The sequence below is a fragment of the Hoplias malabaricus genome, chromosome 18 (genome assembly GCF_029633855.1).
Source record: "Hoplias malabaricus isolate fHopMal1 chromosome 18, fHopMal1.hap1, whole genome shotgun sequence".
In the NCBI taxonomy this organism is placed as follows: Eukaryota; Metazoa; Chordata; class Actinopteri; order Characiformes; family Erythrinidae; genus Hoplias; species Hoplias malabaricus.
This window is the reverse complement of record NC_089817.1, coordinates 22,839,322-22,852,004: the sequence shown is the minus strand read 5'-3', so window position 1 is coordinate 22,852,004 and position 12,683 is coordinate 22,839,322. Positions and strand designations below refer to the sequence as shown.

General features: G+C 39.0%; 1 protein-coding gene across 2 annotated transcripts in view; it reads left to right on the top strand.

The window, feature by feature from the left end:
• The window catches only part of mctp1b (multiple C2 domains, transmembrane 1b), a 54,249-nt gene that overhangs the window by 30,704 nt on the left and 10,862 nt on the right, over window positions 1-12,683 (top strand). For both annotated transcript variants that reach the window (XM_066650854.1, XM_066650855.1), the window contains exons 7-14: window positions 34-164; window positions 1,305-1,491; window positions 4,203-4,296; window positions 5,983-6,085; window positions 6,930-7,032; window positions 7,353-7,454; window positions 7,611-7,685; window positions 9,619-9,738. In XM_066650854.1, the coding sequence (XP_066506951.1) occupies window positions 34-164; window positions 1,305-1,491; window positions 4,203-4,296; window positions 5,983-6,085; window positions 6,930-7,032; window positions 7,353-7,454; window positions 7,611-7,685; window positions 9,619-9,738 (915 nt within the window). The remainder of the gene's footprint in view (window positions 1-33; window positions 165-1,304; window positions 1,492-4,202; window positions 4,297-5,982; window positions 6,086-6,929; window positions 7,033-7,352; window positions 7,455-7,610; window positions 7,686-9,618; window positions 9,739-12,683) is intronic.

The window sequence follows — 12,683 nt, the reverse complement described above, 5'->3', positions numbered from 1 at the left end:
TGAAGCATTTCTTCCTTTCTCTTATTTGATCAGACCATGTCCAAGACCCTGAGCCCTCAGTGGAGAGAACAGTTTGACCTCCATGTGTTTGATGAGGATGGAGGCATCCTTGAGATCTCAGTGTGGGACAAGGACACAGGCAAGAGAGACGACTTCATGGGCCGGTGAGCACAAATCTGTAGAAATGGAGACTGAGTTTTATGACTGGCCCTACTTATTACTGCTTTTGCTTGAAGGGCAGTGTGAGTAAGTCAGCCCCGGTGAGTTCAATCCCAGGTATTTTTACGTCTTTAAGACATTTACTTACTCAGGCATTTAACTAATAGTTTGAAGATGATGTGTCACAATGAAAGCACTACAAGTTTGGATTAAAAGAAAATAAATGGGTAAAAATAACAAAACAACCACAGTAATATTCCCCAAAACAAAGAGTGACAATTAAAATAGATTCTCTTTAAATTGTATATTTGACAAATTTTTTCAGGTATTTAAGGTTTTTTTAATTCACTTTATTTGTCAATATTTAGGGTATAATTAGTAGAATGTAACGGTAATTATCTCTAATTAAAATATTATTGTTGCTAGTTATATGATTTTCTCTAATTTGAATTTGAAGTTGAATGTCAGCTTTTTTTCACTTAGGTTACTAGTATGTGAAGTATTTCATTTTTCTGTAAATATTTTGGGTAAGTTTCCATTAAATTTTTTAAAATAGTAAGTTATGATTTAATTTTCCTTTAATTTTAGGGTCCAACTGTTAATCTGAAATAATTCTCTTCCTATTCAGTTCTCTGTAATACATTGATAATGTTTTAAAACAATTACTCATATTTATATAATCAATAAATTAAACATAGATCCAAATCAAAGCAATCAATTCACCACAAAACCAATGATAATCTACAATAACAATTACAATAACAATTCTAAATAAAATTAAAGCACAATAACTTCATCTGACTTTACTTTGAAGTTCTCAGCTTGTACAATAGTCTTTAAAGTTCTTAATGTTCTGGCTCTATAGCAAGAGATTAATAGTACAGTCCCCAAAACATGTGGAAACAAAGAAAATATGTTCAGTTTAAAGCCAATAAGCTTGTGTTTAAAGGCAGTCTCTTGAATCTCGGGATTTCAAGACTATTCAAATGACATTTTATTAAGAGCACAATTAGTGATTAGGGAATGATTTGTGATTAAAAACTTGTGTTTAATATTTTCCTTTTAAAAAATCAAAGAACAAAACATGTAACAGAACCACTGGGCTTCAAATGTTTGCATATGAGTGTGTGTGTGTGTGTCTGTAGATGTACTTTGGACATGTCCACCTTGATCAGGGACCAGACCCACAAGCTGGAGCTGGAGCTTGAGGATGGAAAAGGCCAGCTGCTGCTGCTGGTCACTCTCATGTCCTCTGCTCTCGTCTCTATCTCTGACCTGTCTGTCAACCTGCTTGATGACCCCCACGAACGGAGGCAGATCCTCAAGCGATATGTGAGTGCAGGATGTTTCTTGAGCTGTCAACTGTAGTTATCCTGAAAGCAAGGTGGAGCATTATCTGTTCAAAACAACCAGGCAAAGCAATAAAAGATTATTTTACAGTAATAATAATAATAATACATTTTATTTCACGCTCCTTTCTATACACAAAAGGACACTGAAAGACAGTGAAAAATAAATAAACAGTAAATTTTAAAATAAAAAACATTATACCAATAAATAAGCCATATTTAAAGATAAAGTATCCATGATACTATGAAAAAAAAAAAAATATATATATATATATATATATATATATATATATATATATATATATATATATATATATATATATTAAACATAATATAACATGAAATAATTTTATAAAACGCAAATAAAATGTTAATTTCCTGCTATTCCATGTTTAATAATTATTTATTTATAATATTTATAATAATTAATGTACTCCTTTTTTACCACTAAGTGGTAAAACAGTTGTTAGGAAAGTGGTTATAGTCTTATTTTCTAGTCACAGGCTCCAGCTTACTTTATAAAGTTGTATCATCTGGAGTTAAATGACTAGCTTGCAGTCGTCCTAAGTTAAAATTGTATAAATATCTAGCTCAGGTCATATTTGATATTAAATGATCCATGGCGAAATTTCTGCTCATAGCAGAAGTCTCTAGCGATGCATTAATACGGGAATTAGTCAATACTCTCATTAGCCTAGCGTCACTTAAATATTCAAGTCTTTAGGAGTACAAAAATATATATGTGCGATATCTGATTTTGAGACAACATAAATCCAAAAGCTGTTTGATGCAGTTTATATGGGCTACAAATACCAATATACACTGAACACCTACCTTTATCAACGCTCACTGCTCATTTTAACAGCTCCACTGACCATACAGGAGCACTTTGCAGTGATGCTAAAATGTCGGTGATGTGTTAGCGTGGGTCGTGCTGGTACAAGTAGATCAGACACAGCAGTGCTGCTAGAATTCTGCTACCACCGATTGCTAAAATTACTGCATACAACCATGTCGAGAATGTAACTACTGTTCCAGAACACCTCAGTTTATTATTAACACACAAAATGTGTTTGCTCCATTGAATGCCTTTGTCTACAGTGGGTACACCTCATTAAAGTAAGTAAGTAAAAATAAGTAATTATAGAGTATAATTATATAATCTATACATTTATTGGACAGCAAGTTGTTAAATCATACTAAAAGTTGTTACACTTTTAGCATTTCCTACTTTTTATCATTGTCAAGTAATGAAAGAAATAGGTCCTGCAGTACACATTACTGACCAGAAGAGGGGGCTAGATCACTGAGCTATGAATGTATCCCAAGCATAACCCGGTTACTATTGGTAAAGGATTATGGTGGGGGCTGGCACTGGGCTGAACAAAGACAAAGATATCTCAGGCCTAGCTAAGCCGTGCCTCCTCTCTGTCCACCGTTTGCTATTGTACCATCTGTCTCCCTGGAGAGTGAGTCAATGTATGCTTTACAGAGCTCTCACCTCCAGTGCACACTGACCTGCTTTCACAAAACTAAAAAAGCTGAATGAAGACGTATTGCTGAGAGCTCACAGTTAATGTGAAGTGGCAGCAGAATGTTCCCACTACGTACCAACAGCACAGGCTTTGTCTCCTCACAGTTTCTCAGAGAAAGTTAGCTGTTGGTTGGCATCTGTCTGGAGTTTTGAGCAAGGTTCCTGCTTTTGCAAGCGGTGTAGCTTCAGAGAATGTCAATACTGGTCTTATTTTCTGCAAATGTTGAACAATGGATCAGTGTTTATCTGGATTGGTGGAGCACCAGTGGGATGGGCTGGAAAAGTGATACTAGAAGTCAACATACTTTTGGCCGTACATTTCAGTTAAATGAATAATTATAAGCCAAGTGGTCATCACTGCAATGTCCACAGTCCTTTACAGAAGCATTTTGTAGTTCTACAATTACAGACTGTAGTAAACCTGTTTCTTTGCATACTTTTTATCCCAATTTCACACTGTTCCTCAATGGTCAGAACCACCACAGAGCAGGTATGATTTGGGTGGTGGGCCATTCTTAGCGCTGCAGTGACACTGATGTGCTGGTGTTGGTGTGTTAAGTGTGTGTTGTACTGATAGAAGTGGTTCAGAAACAGCAGGGCTGTTAGAGTCCTGTGTCTCCAGGTAGATTTTTTGAGTACGTTCAACACAAACTGTACAGCAGCAGATGAGCTACTGTCTCTGACATTATATCTACCAGGTGGACCATAGGAAGAAGTGTGTGTAACTGAATGGCCGGACTGCTGTATGTTAGTGCAACACAAACTAACACACCACGACATTAGTGTCACTCCACTGCCCAGAGGGAAATGGGGATAAGATAGAGAGAGACAGATAGAGGATAAGATAAGAGAACCAGATAGATTACAGTATGTAATTTTAGAACTACAATGTGCTCCTGTATGGTCAGTGGAGCTGATAAATTAGACAATGAGTGTAGACACAAGTTAGGTGTTCCTAATCCATTTATGATTCAGTGTATTCTTGCATTAATTCATATCATCTGCTCCTCACACTAACCCTATCCCTAACTAAATGTAATCTCTTAAATGAACTGAAATAAGGCATAATTTGGTGCATTTTTGCACTGAACACCACAACATACATAATGTATTTGGAGACACCATTAAATTCTGTTTTTTTGTCTATCTCATTCTCTTAGAGGCTGCTGAAGACTTTCTGTAATCTGAGTGATATTGGGGTAGTACAAGTGAAGATATTGCGTGCCGAGGGTCTAATGGCTGCAGATGTCACAGGTACACACTTAACTTTAGAGCTAAATAGACAGTGAAAATCTTTAGGAATCCGTATTTCACAGTTATAGAGGAAAAGGAACAGTCTAAAAGGTGCAATAACATTATTCTTGCTTTAAAACCACATGAATTGTTGTAATTTGAAAGCTTCAGCTTCTAAACATGAATACCTTGTTGAAAACAAATACTATGATACTGTATAAATGGAAAAAAATGATATCACCTTACAGTCACATTCTTTAAAATAATTTTCCTCTACTTTGATGCTTTATATGGTAATTAAATATATATTTTATGTTATGATGTTACAAAATAAGCAGTACTACATTCTTGGTAGAGTTCCTGTCAAAACAGTTATTAAGTATATGTCATTCACATTGCTCTGTAGCTGAATATATAATCTTGGAAGAATAGGATATAACATAATTAACTTATATAAAGAAAGCCAAGTAACTAAAAAATATATAATATTTCCTAAACTAAGTTTTAAAAAAATTTAAGGAAACCCTAGGTAAGGTATTTTTGCTCCTGGGCTTTCCTCTTTCTGCAATGCTAAGCCTGGAGTAATAAAGGCAGAAGCTCTGTTCTCCCTAATAAATGTCAATGAAGACCCTGGAGATCTCAGACCCAACACACCCAGTTCTAATATTCAATGGCCCCTGAAGGCCTTTGTTACCTGAATCAGCAGTGTGTTCTTGCCTGGACTGGGAATCGAACCCCAGTCTGCTTTGTGAAAAAGAGTGGTGTCACCCAGTATGTACCACCACTTATACACACGTTCCACACCCATCTGTATTTTCAACCTGTTTGTTTTGTCATGTGCATTTCTTTATATATATAGGGCTACCTTTGGTATTCTTCCCCCTCCTAGTGCTGTTATATTTACATTGGGACTGCTGGAGGGTCTTCACTATAGGAGCCCACCTCATGGGTTCTGATTTCACGCTCCCTCTCAGTGACACTCTTTAAAAGACTTTTCAAAGAACATACATGTTCAGCCTCACACACACACACACACACACACACACACACACACACACACACACTGGCTCAAACCCTAAGCTCTTCAATGAAGAGTTTAATTCCTCATTGTCAAAATGCATACAGCCATAATCAAAGTCTGTGCACCTCAGTAAAGCAACATTCTGCTGATTTTCTAAGTAGAAAAAAAGTACACCATGTGTAAAGAACATATTTCTGCACATATTAATGCAAATAAATTTGACATAATATAAAACCTTAAGACACAAAAGTGCTCATTTTAATGTTATGTTTTACTATTTCCTGTGTTTTAAACTAATTTTTTAAAACATTTTGAAATTATGTGTTTAATTTTGTTTCATGAAGAAACTCAGAAAATCACCAAACCACATAATTAGATTGTTTCTTGTTTTCATGAGAATATTATACAAATTTCAATAATTTGAAAAGTAATTTTTCATCTAAATGTTTAGAATAAAAAAAATATTTTACTGACACATCAGAAACAACTCAATGAGAATAATTAAGATAAAGACAATGGGATTGGCAGAGCATTGTCTTTTTATCAAAGCAGTGAATCTCTCGTGGTGATACTGTGTAGTTTTTTTGTTTTTATTTGTCAGATGGCCAACCTATGTTTCTTGTGTTGGCTGTAATTATTGTCCATTAATGCAAAGCCTAGTGTTATCATTGCTTTCTGTGTTACAGGAAAGAGCGACCCTTTCTGTGTAGTAGAGCTGTGTAATGATCGTCTACAGACACACACAGTGTATAAGAACCTGAACCCAGAGTGGAATAAAGTCTTCACTTTGTAAGTAACTATCAGGATGTCTCTCTGTATTTCTGAACTCCACGTGTATTAAATGTAGAGTTACTAATGCATTCCTACACTATAAGGCCAAAAAGGGGCAGACACCTGCTCATCCAACATTTATTCTGAAATTAAGGATATTAATAGGCAGTTCTTTATTCTATTAGATGCTGATACATTGCTGTGAGTATTTGTTGGCATTCAGCCACAAGAACATTGAAGGTGTCAGAGCCTGTTGTTGTATGACCACAAAAATACTGGACTTTAGGTACATGGGGGAGGGTTAGGTGAGTGGAGTGTTGTATCATATCAGTGCCATTGTCACTGGGGAGGCCAGTATGAATTTTACAGTTTAAGAAGTGAAGGGCAGCGTGGTGTGAGATCATTTGTGTGTGCTTTTGGCATAGTGTGTAAAGCCCTTAAGGGAAGGAGGCAGTATGTGTGCATTAACGGTACCAGTGGGGCTGGGCACAAACTCAGTCACCAGGGAGGCCATTTTGTATTCATGCTTGAAGAGTGGACTTCTGTTGATACTTCTGTAGGTATCATGGGCTTAATTTAGAGAAACACTAATTAAGGGAGGTGCCTACCCCTGAGAAGAGCTGTTTTGTTTGTTGTGGTTGCTGATAGAAAGAAAGTGAGCTATGTGAAGCTCTAATTGATTGTCATAAGATATTTTACATCTTATCTTGGGTATAATTACAATTACAAAACAGTATTAATGCTATGGACCTGTACTCCACAACCCTTTAAAAAACTCATCTTAAAAGATTGTATTTGCCCTTAATGCATTGATAAAATTACCAAAAGATTAACACAATTTTATAATTGTTTTATTGAACAGGAATGTGAAAGACATCCATTCTGTTCTGGAAGTGTCTGTTTATGATGAGGACCGAGACCGGAGTGCAGATTTTCTGGGCAAAGTGGCCATTCCGTTATTAACCGTAAGTCTCAGCAAGGCTCAAGGGTTCTCCATTTTCACAGTGTAATACTAATAGTGCAGGCTGGGACTGATCACACTTCTAAACAGAGCACAGCTGGGCGGCAGCAAGCCTCCTGGTGGTTGGGTAATGTCTCAGTGACAGAGGGTTGCCGGTAATGAGCCGGGACTTGTCAGAGCTGGGGGAGAGATGGAGTAGGGAGGGGCAGGGGGGTAGCTGGCTGTTTGATGCTGCCGCGAGTAGGGGGTGCAGGGGTCAAGGGGAGGAGGGGGGATCCTCTGGGGCTCCACCAGACAGCAGGCTGTCACGTCTTCTTCTTGCAGATCCACAATGGCGAACAGAAGGCCTACGTCTTGAAAAACAAGGAGCTGACAGGGCCAACAAAGGGGGTCATCTTCCTCGAAGCAGACGTCATCTTCAACACTGTGAGCATTGCCTACTAACACTGCATCACCACCCTAAGCTGATATATAGCCTCTGCGTTGCCATGGCATTGTGTCACATGCTAGTAAATGATCATTTCTATTTCACTGCAAATTGTGACTAATTGCATGTGATTTTTTTTTACATCTGTCTCCAAGGTGAAAGCCAGCTTGCGGACCTTTGTGCCGGCGGAACAGAAATATATAAAAGAAGAATCCAAAGTCTCCAAACAGGTAGGCTCCTTGAACCCTGTTCAGCTAATCCTCCAGGCTGTCACCATTACTCAAATCAAAGTGGAAATGTTTGAGAGAATTCCTCCAGGAATCGCTGAGGCCCAGGCCTTTGCACAAAGGGCTGCAGCGTTAGGGACGGGGTCGGGGCGCAGGAGCCCACTGCTTTCCCCCCTTGCCCTTGCCTGTTCTGGACGCTGAATAGAAATGTCAAGCTGGCCCTCATGAGAAGAGAGGGCCACCCCAGAAGGCCAGCCTGTGGAACCACTGCAATGCACGCCCATTGTTCTCTGACTCAATGTGTCTGGCCAACAAAAGAGCCTGAATTGGAGGGGCTGGACTGAATCAGACCGATCCCAAAGCTGGTCTTTTAGAGGAACACACAAACTGCACAGCCATTCTGCTGATCTCAGCACTGAGAGACCCTACAATACCCCGCGCCCCCACGCATTCCACACATATATACCGCACATATATCCAAACACAGATCACAGACAGCACTGGAAGGCAGTAGATAGTTATTGCTAGAGTGAATTTTTATATATATGTATTTAAAGATAAGTTGTGATGCCTGTTAAACTCACCGGAAGTAAAATAAATAAATAATAAATATATATGAATATAAATATATAATAAATCTTTAATAGAAAGAGTAAATTTACAAAAGAAATAATTATGTTCAATTAATGTATATTAATGTAACCATCTCTGAAATCTAAAAGGTGTATTCTTGACTTATTCTGAAAATCAGGACACATTCAGCCAAAATATATATCAATGTATTATTATAATAATACAAATTGTCTAAAAATAATCGCCTAAAAATACAATTTTAATTGTTTTTTTATTGTTAATCATTGTAACACTATAATATAAGGTGCGATTTTACAACCATCATTGCTGAATTTCATTTTCATTACCCTGTTTTAGATCATGACACTTACTTAGAAAGCTATTAAATGTTCAGCATTCATAGTTATACCCCAATTTTAAAAGGATAAATGAGGATAAATAGGAATGTTTACCATTGTGTTACATCATATTTCCTTTTGATTAAACTTTTTTATTGGGAACTGAGGATTCTATTTGTTGCAGTTTTGCAAAGGAAATTTTTACCCATTCTTTCATGATACCAGACTGCTAAACAGTCTGTTGTTGATTCTCCAGTTCATGATGCACCCTACATTTTCAGTAGGAGACTTACACTCAAGGCCCAGTCAAGCACACGCTATTGTAGAATGTGCAGAATGATGCCTGGCATTGTCTCCCCTGAAATATATATTGACCTCACAGGAAAAGACTCTGCTTTAATGGTAACATATGTCTCTATAAAATCCATAATATACACCTCTACATCAATGCCACCTTCCCAAAAGTCATTCATCAGCCATCACCACATGTACAATGAGACACGCTGGCTTTTACACCTTTCACTGTTAACAGTCTGGATGGTCAGTTTTGTTTTTGGAACAAAAAACACCTGAAAACAAGCTGAAACAAGGACTGATCTGACCACAACACAGGTTTTCACTCTCTTTCAGATAATCTGTGATGAGCTCAGAGAACAGTTGAGAGTTTCTGATTAGAACTGATGTCTCCTTGTGTAAAATGCAGTTCTTATGTAAATTGCAATTAATCAAGAATGAATTTCTTGATATTAATACTCTGATAAATATAGCCTGTGTGGAAGCAACAGAACACACTTACACCAAGTATATAGGTGCGGGATAAATTTATATTATATGTGACATGTGTCTTTGACATTGATGATAAACAACATACCAGTATCACATCAAAGTAGTCAAATTCATGTATGTAAATGTATGTGTACACAATTTCCATATCTATTTTTTTAATGCATATTATATTTATATGCAGCCTTACATTTTCTCTCTCTTATTCTGTCTCCTCCTCTCCTGACCTCCTCTCTGTGTAGCTGCTGCTCCGGAATTTTAACCGAGTGAAGCGCTGCATCATGTACCTCATTAATTTGGGCTCCTACATCAACAGCTGCTTTAAGTGGGAGTCTCCCAGGAGGAGCATTTGTGCTTTCCTGGTAGGTGGTGTCACACACAGATACAAACAAGCATTAAAACACAAATATGAATCCTCAAGGCCACATTGCTTCATTGAGAGAGTGGGGGAGAATGCAGAACATCAGTTTAATAGCAGTTAGCAGGCATATAGTATAGTGGGTAATGCTCTTGCCCTCCACACAGCAGCATAGTGTTCAATGTCCTGCTCTGCCCCTGTAAGTGGCCTTTGGGAATGATTCTAAATACTGTATTAGCATTGCCATCTGTGCCATGATAACTGTAAATCACTCTAAATAAGAGTGTCTGCCAAATGCCATAAATGTAATAGTCATACATATTTGAAAACTTGTATTATATTTCATAATGTAGATGCCTGTGTCAGTGGTGTAATCATTAGAAGGAACGTTAGATCATCAGGGAAATATACACAATATGGACAAAAGTATTGGGACACATATATATACCTACAGGTGTTTTATGACATTCATTCATTCATTATCTGTAACTGTTCATCCAGTTCAGGGTTGTGGTGGGTCCAGAGCCTACCTGGAATCATTGGGCGCAAGGTGAGAATACACCCTGGAGGGGGTGCCAGTCCTTCATAGGGCAACACACACACTCACACACTCACGGACACTTTTTGAGTCGCTAATCCCCCCTACCAACGTGTGGTTTTGGACTGTGGGAGGAAACCGGAGCACCCAGAGGAAACCCATGCAGACATGGGGAGAACACACCAAACTCCTCACAGACCATCACCTGGAGCGGGACTCGATCCCCCACAACTTCCAGGTCCCTGGAGTTGTGTGACTGCGACACTACATGCTGCGCCACCATGCCGCCCTGTTTTATGACATCCCTTTCTAAATCCATAGGCATTAATATGGAGTTGATTCCCCCCTTTTGCTGCTTTAGTAGCTTCAATATTTTGGAGTGTGTCTGTGGTCATTTTTGCCAATTCATTCAGAAGCCCTTTTGTGAGGTCAGACACTAATGTTGGATGCTACCTTGCAATCTCCATTCTAATTCATCTCAAGGGTGTTCAGTGGCGTTGCATGCAGGCCAGTCATTTTTCCACACCACACCAAGTAGATCATGCCTTTATAGATCTTGCTTTGTGCACTGGGGCACTGCTATGCTGGAACAGAAACAGGCCTTCCCCAAACTGTTGTTGCATAAAATTGTCCAAAATGTCTTGGTACAGTGATGCATTAAGACTTCCCTTGATTGTAACTAAGGGGCCTAGGCCAACCCTAGAAAAACAACCACATATTATTATCCCTGGGCGGCACGGTGGCGCAGCAGGTAGCGTCGCAGTCACACAGCTCCAGGGCCTGGAGGTTGTGGGTTTGATTCCCACTCCGGGTGAATGTCTGTGAGGAGTTGGTGTGTTCTCCCCGTGTCCGCACAGTCCAAAAACACACGTTGCAGGTGGATTGGCGACTCAGAGGTGTCTGTAGGTGTGAATGTGTTTGTGTCTGTGTTGCCCTGTGAAGGACTGGCGCCCCCTCCAGGGTGTATTCCTGCCTTGCGCCCAATGATTCCAGGTAGGCTCTGGACCCACCGCAACTCTGAACTGGATAAGCGGTTACAGATAATGAATGAATGAATTATTATCCCTCCTCCACCAAACATTCAGTTGGCAGACATCAGTCAGGCAGGTACTGTTCTTCTGGTATTCGCCAAACCCAGACTCATGCATCAGACTGCCAGCTTGATACATCATTCCACAGAACAATGTTTCCACCACTCCAGAGTCCAGTGATTTTCTACTTCATTCGACATTTGGCATTGTATTTGGCTTGCATGCAGCTCCTCTGCCATGGGAACCCATGCCATGCTGCTCCTGGGGCACAGATTCTGTGCCGAGATAAATGCCAGAGGAGGTTTTGAACTCATTTGAAAGCAGTTATTGTGTCAGCTGAACATTTCCGACTTTGATACACTGTGTACCTGCTCATTTGACAACCACGCTCTGTAAGATTCTGTGGTGTGCCACTTAAACTCTGAGTTCCTGTGGATCCTAAATTCTTCCAAGTTTCAATAATGCCACTCGCAGTTGATTGTGGAGGGAGGAAATGTCACAAACTGACTTTTTGCAATGGGGCATCTTATTACAGTCTCACACTGGAATTCAGTGAGTTTTTAAAATGATTCATTCTTTCAGATATGTTTGTATGCTTGAGTATTTACACCTGTGACAATGAAACACCTGAATTCAATGATTAGGACGTGTCCTAATACATTTGTCAATATAGTGTATTTTTAGAACTGTGTTGCAATCAGTTACATCTGCTGTGCTATATAGGATCTGTTGTTGTTTTTAAACAGAAGATTAAAAAACTACATTTACTAAGGTAAGTTGAGCAAATTTCTGGTGGGCCAACACATCATCATCTCCAAAATTTGGGCTGTGTGCCCCATTTTCTACAGCCCTGAAATTTTAAGCTCCATAAGGAATTTTAAGTGGATGGTATAAATGAAATATGGGAATGTGAGAAAACAAAAAAAATCATAAAGCTTACAGAAGCTCCGTATTGTATAAAAGCTGTAGAGTAAGGAAAGTTTTCTTCTAGAAGCTTTTTTTCAAAGTGTTGCTATCTTTAAAAGTGGAGTAGACCTAGACTGAATATTTGAAAAGTGAGGAAAACAAGTCCCCCATCCCCAGAAGAAACTTCACCTATGAGTAACATTAAAGCAGTTTGGTGTGTTGGTGAGGGCTCTTGTGGAGGAGAGCTTGGATGACTGTAAAGTGGGCTCTCAGGAGACACTGGAGCACCCTCTTGGGCTGAGCAGAGTGGGACTGACCCATTGTTGGCCTCTCGCAGCACTGATAGAGCTGCTCTCTCTATCACTACAACACAATGCCTGCAGGGCATTTCACTAACTTCGCTTTCTTCAACTTTTGTGTCCACACTCTGCTTTGGCTCTGTACCTGTGGCCCACACTGTGAGCTCACAGCCTC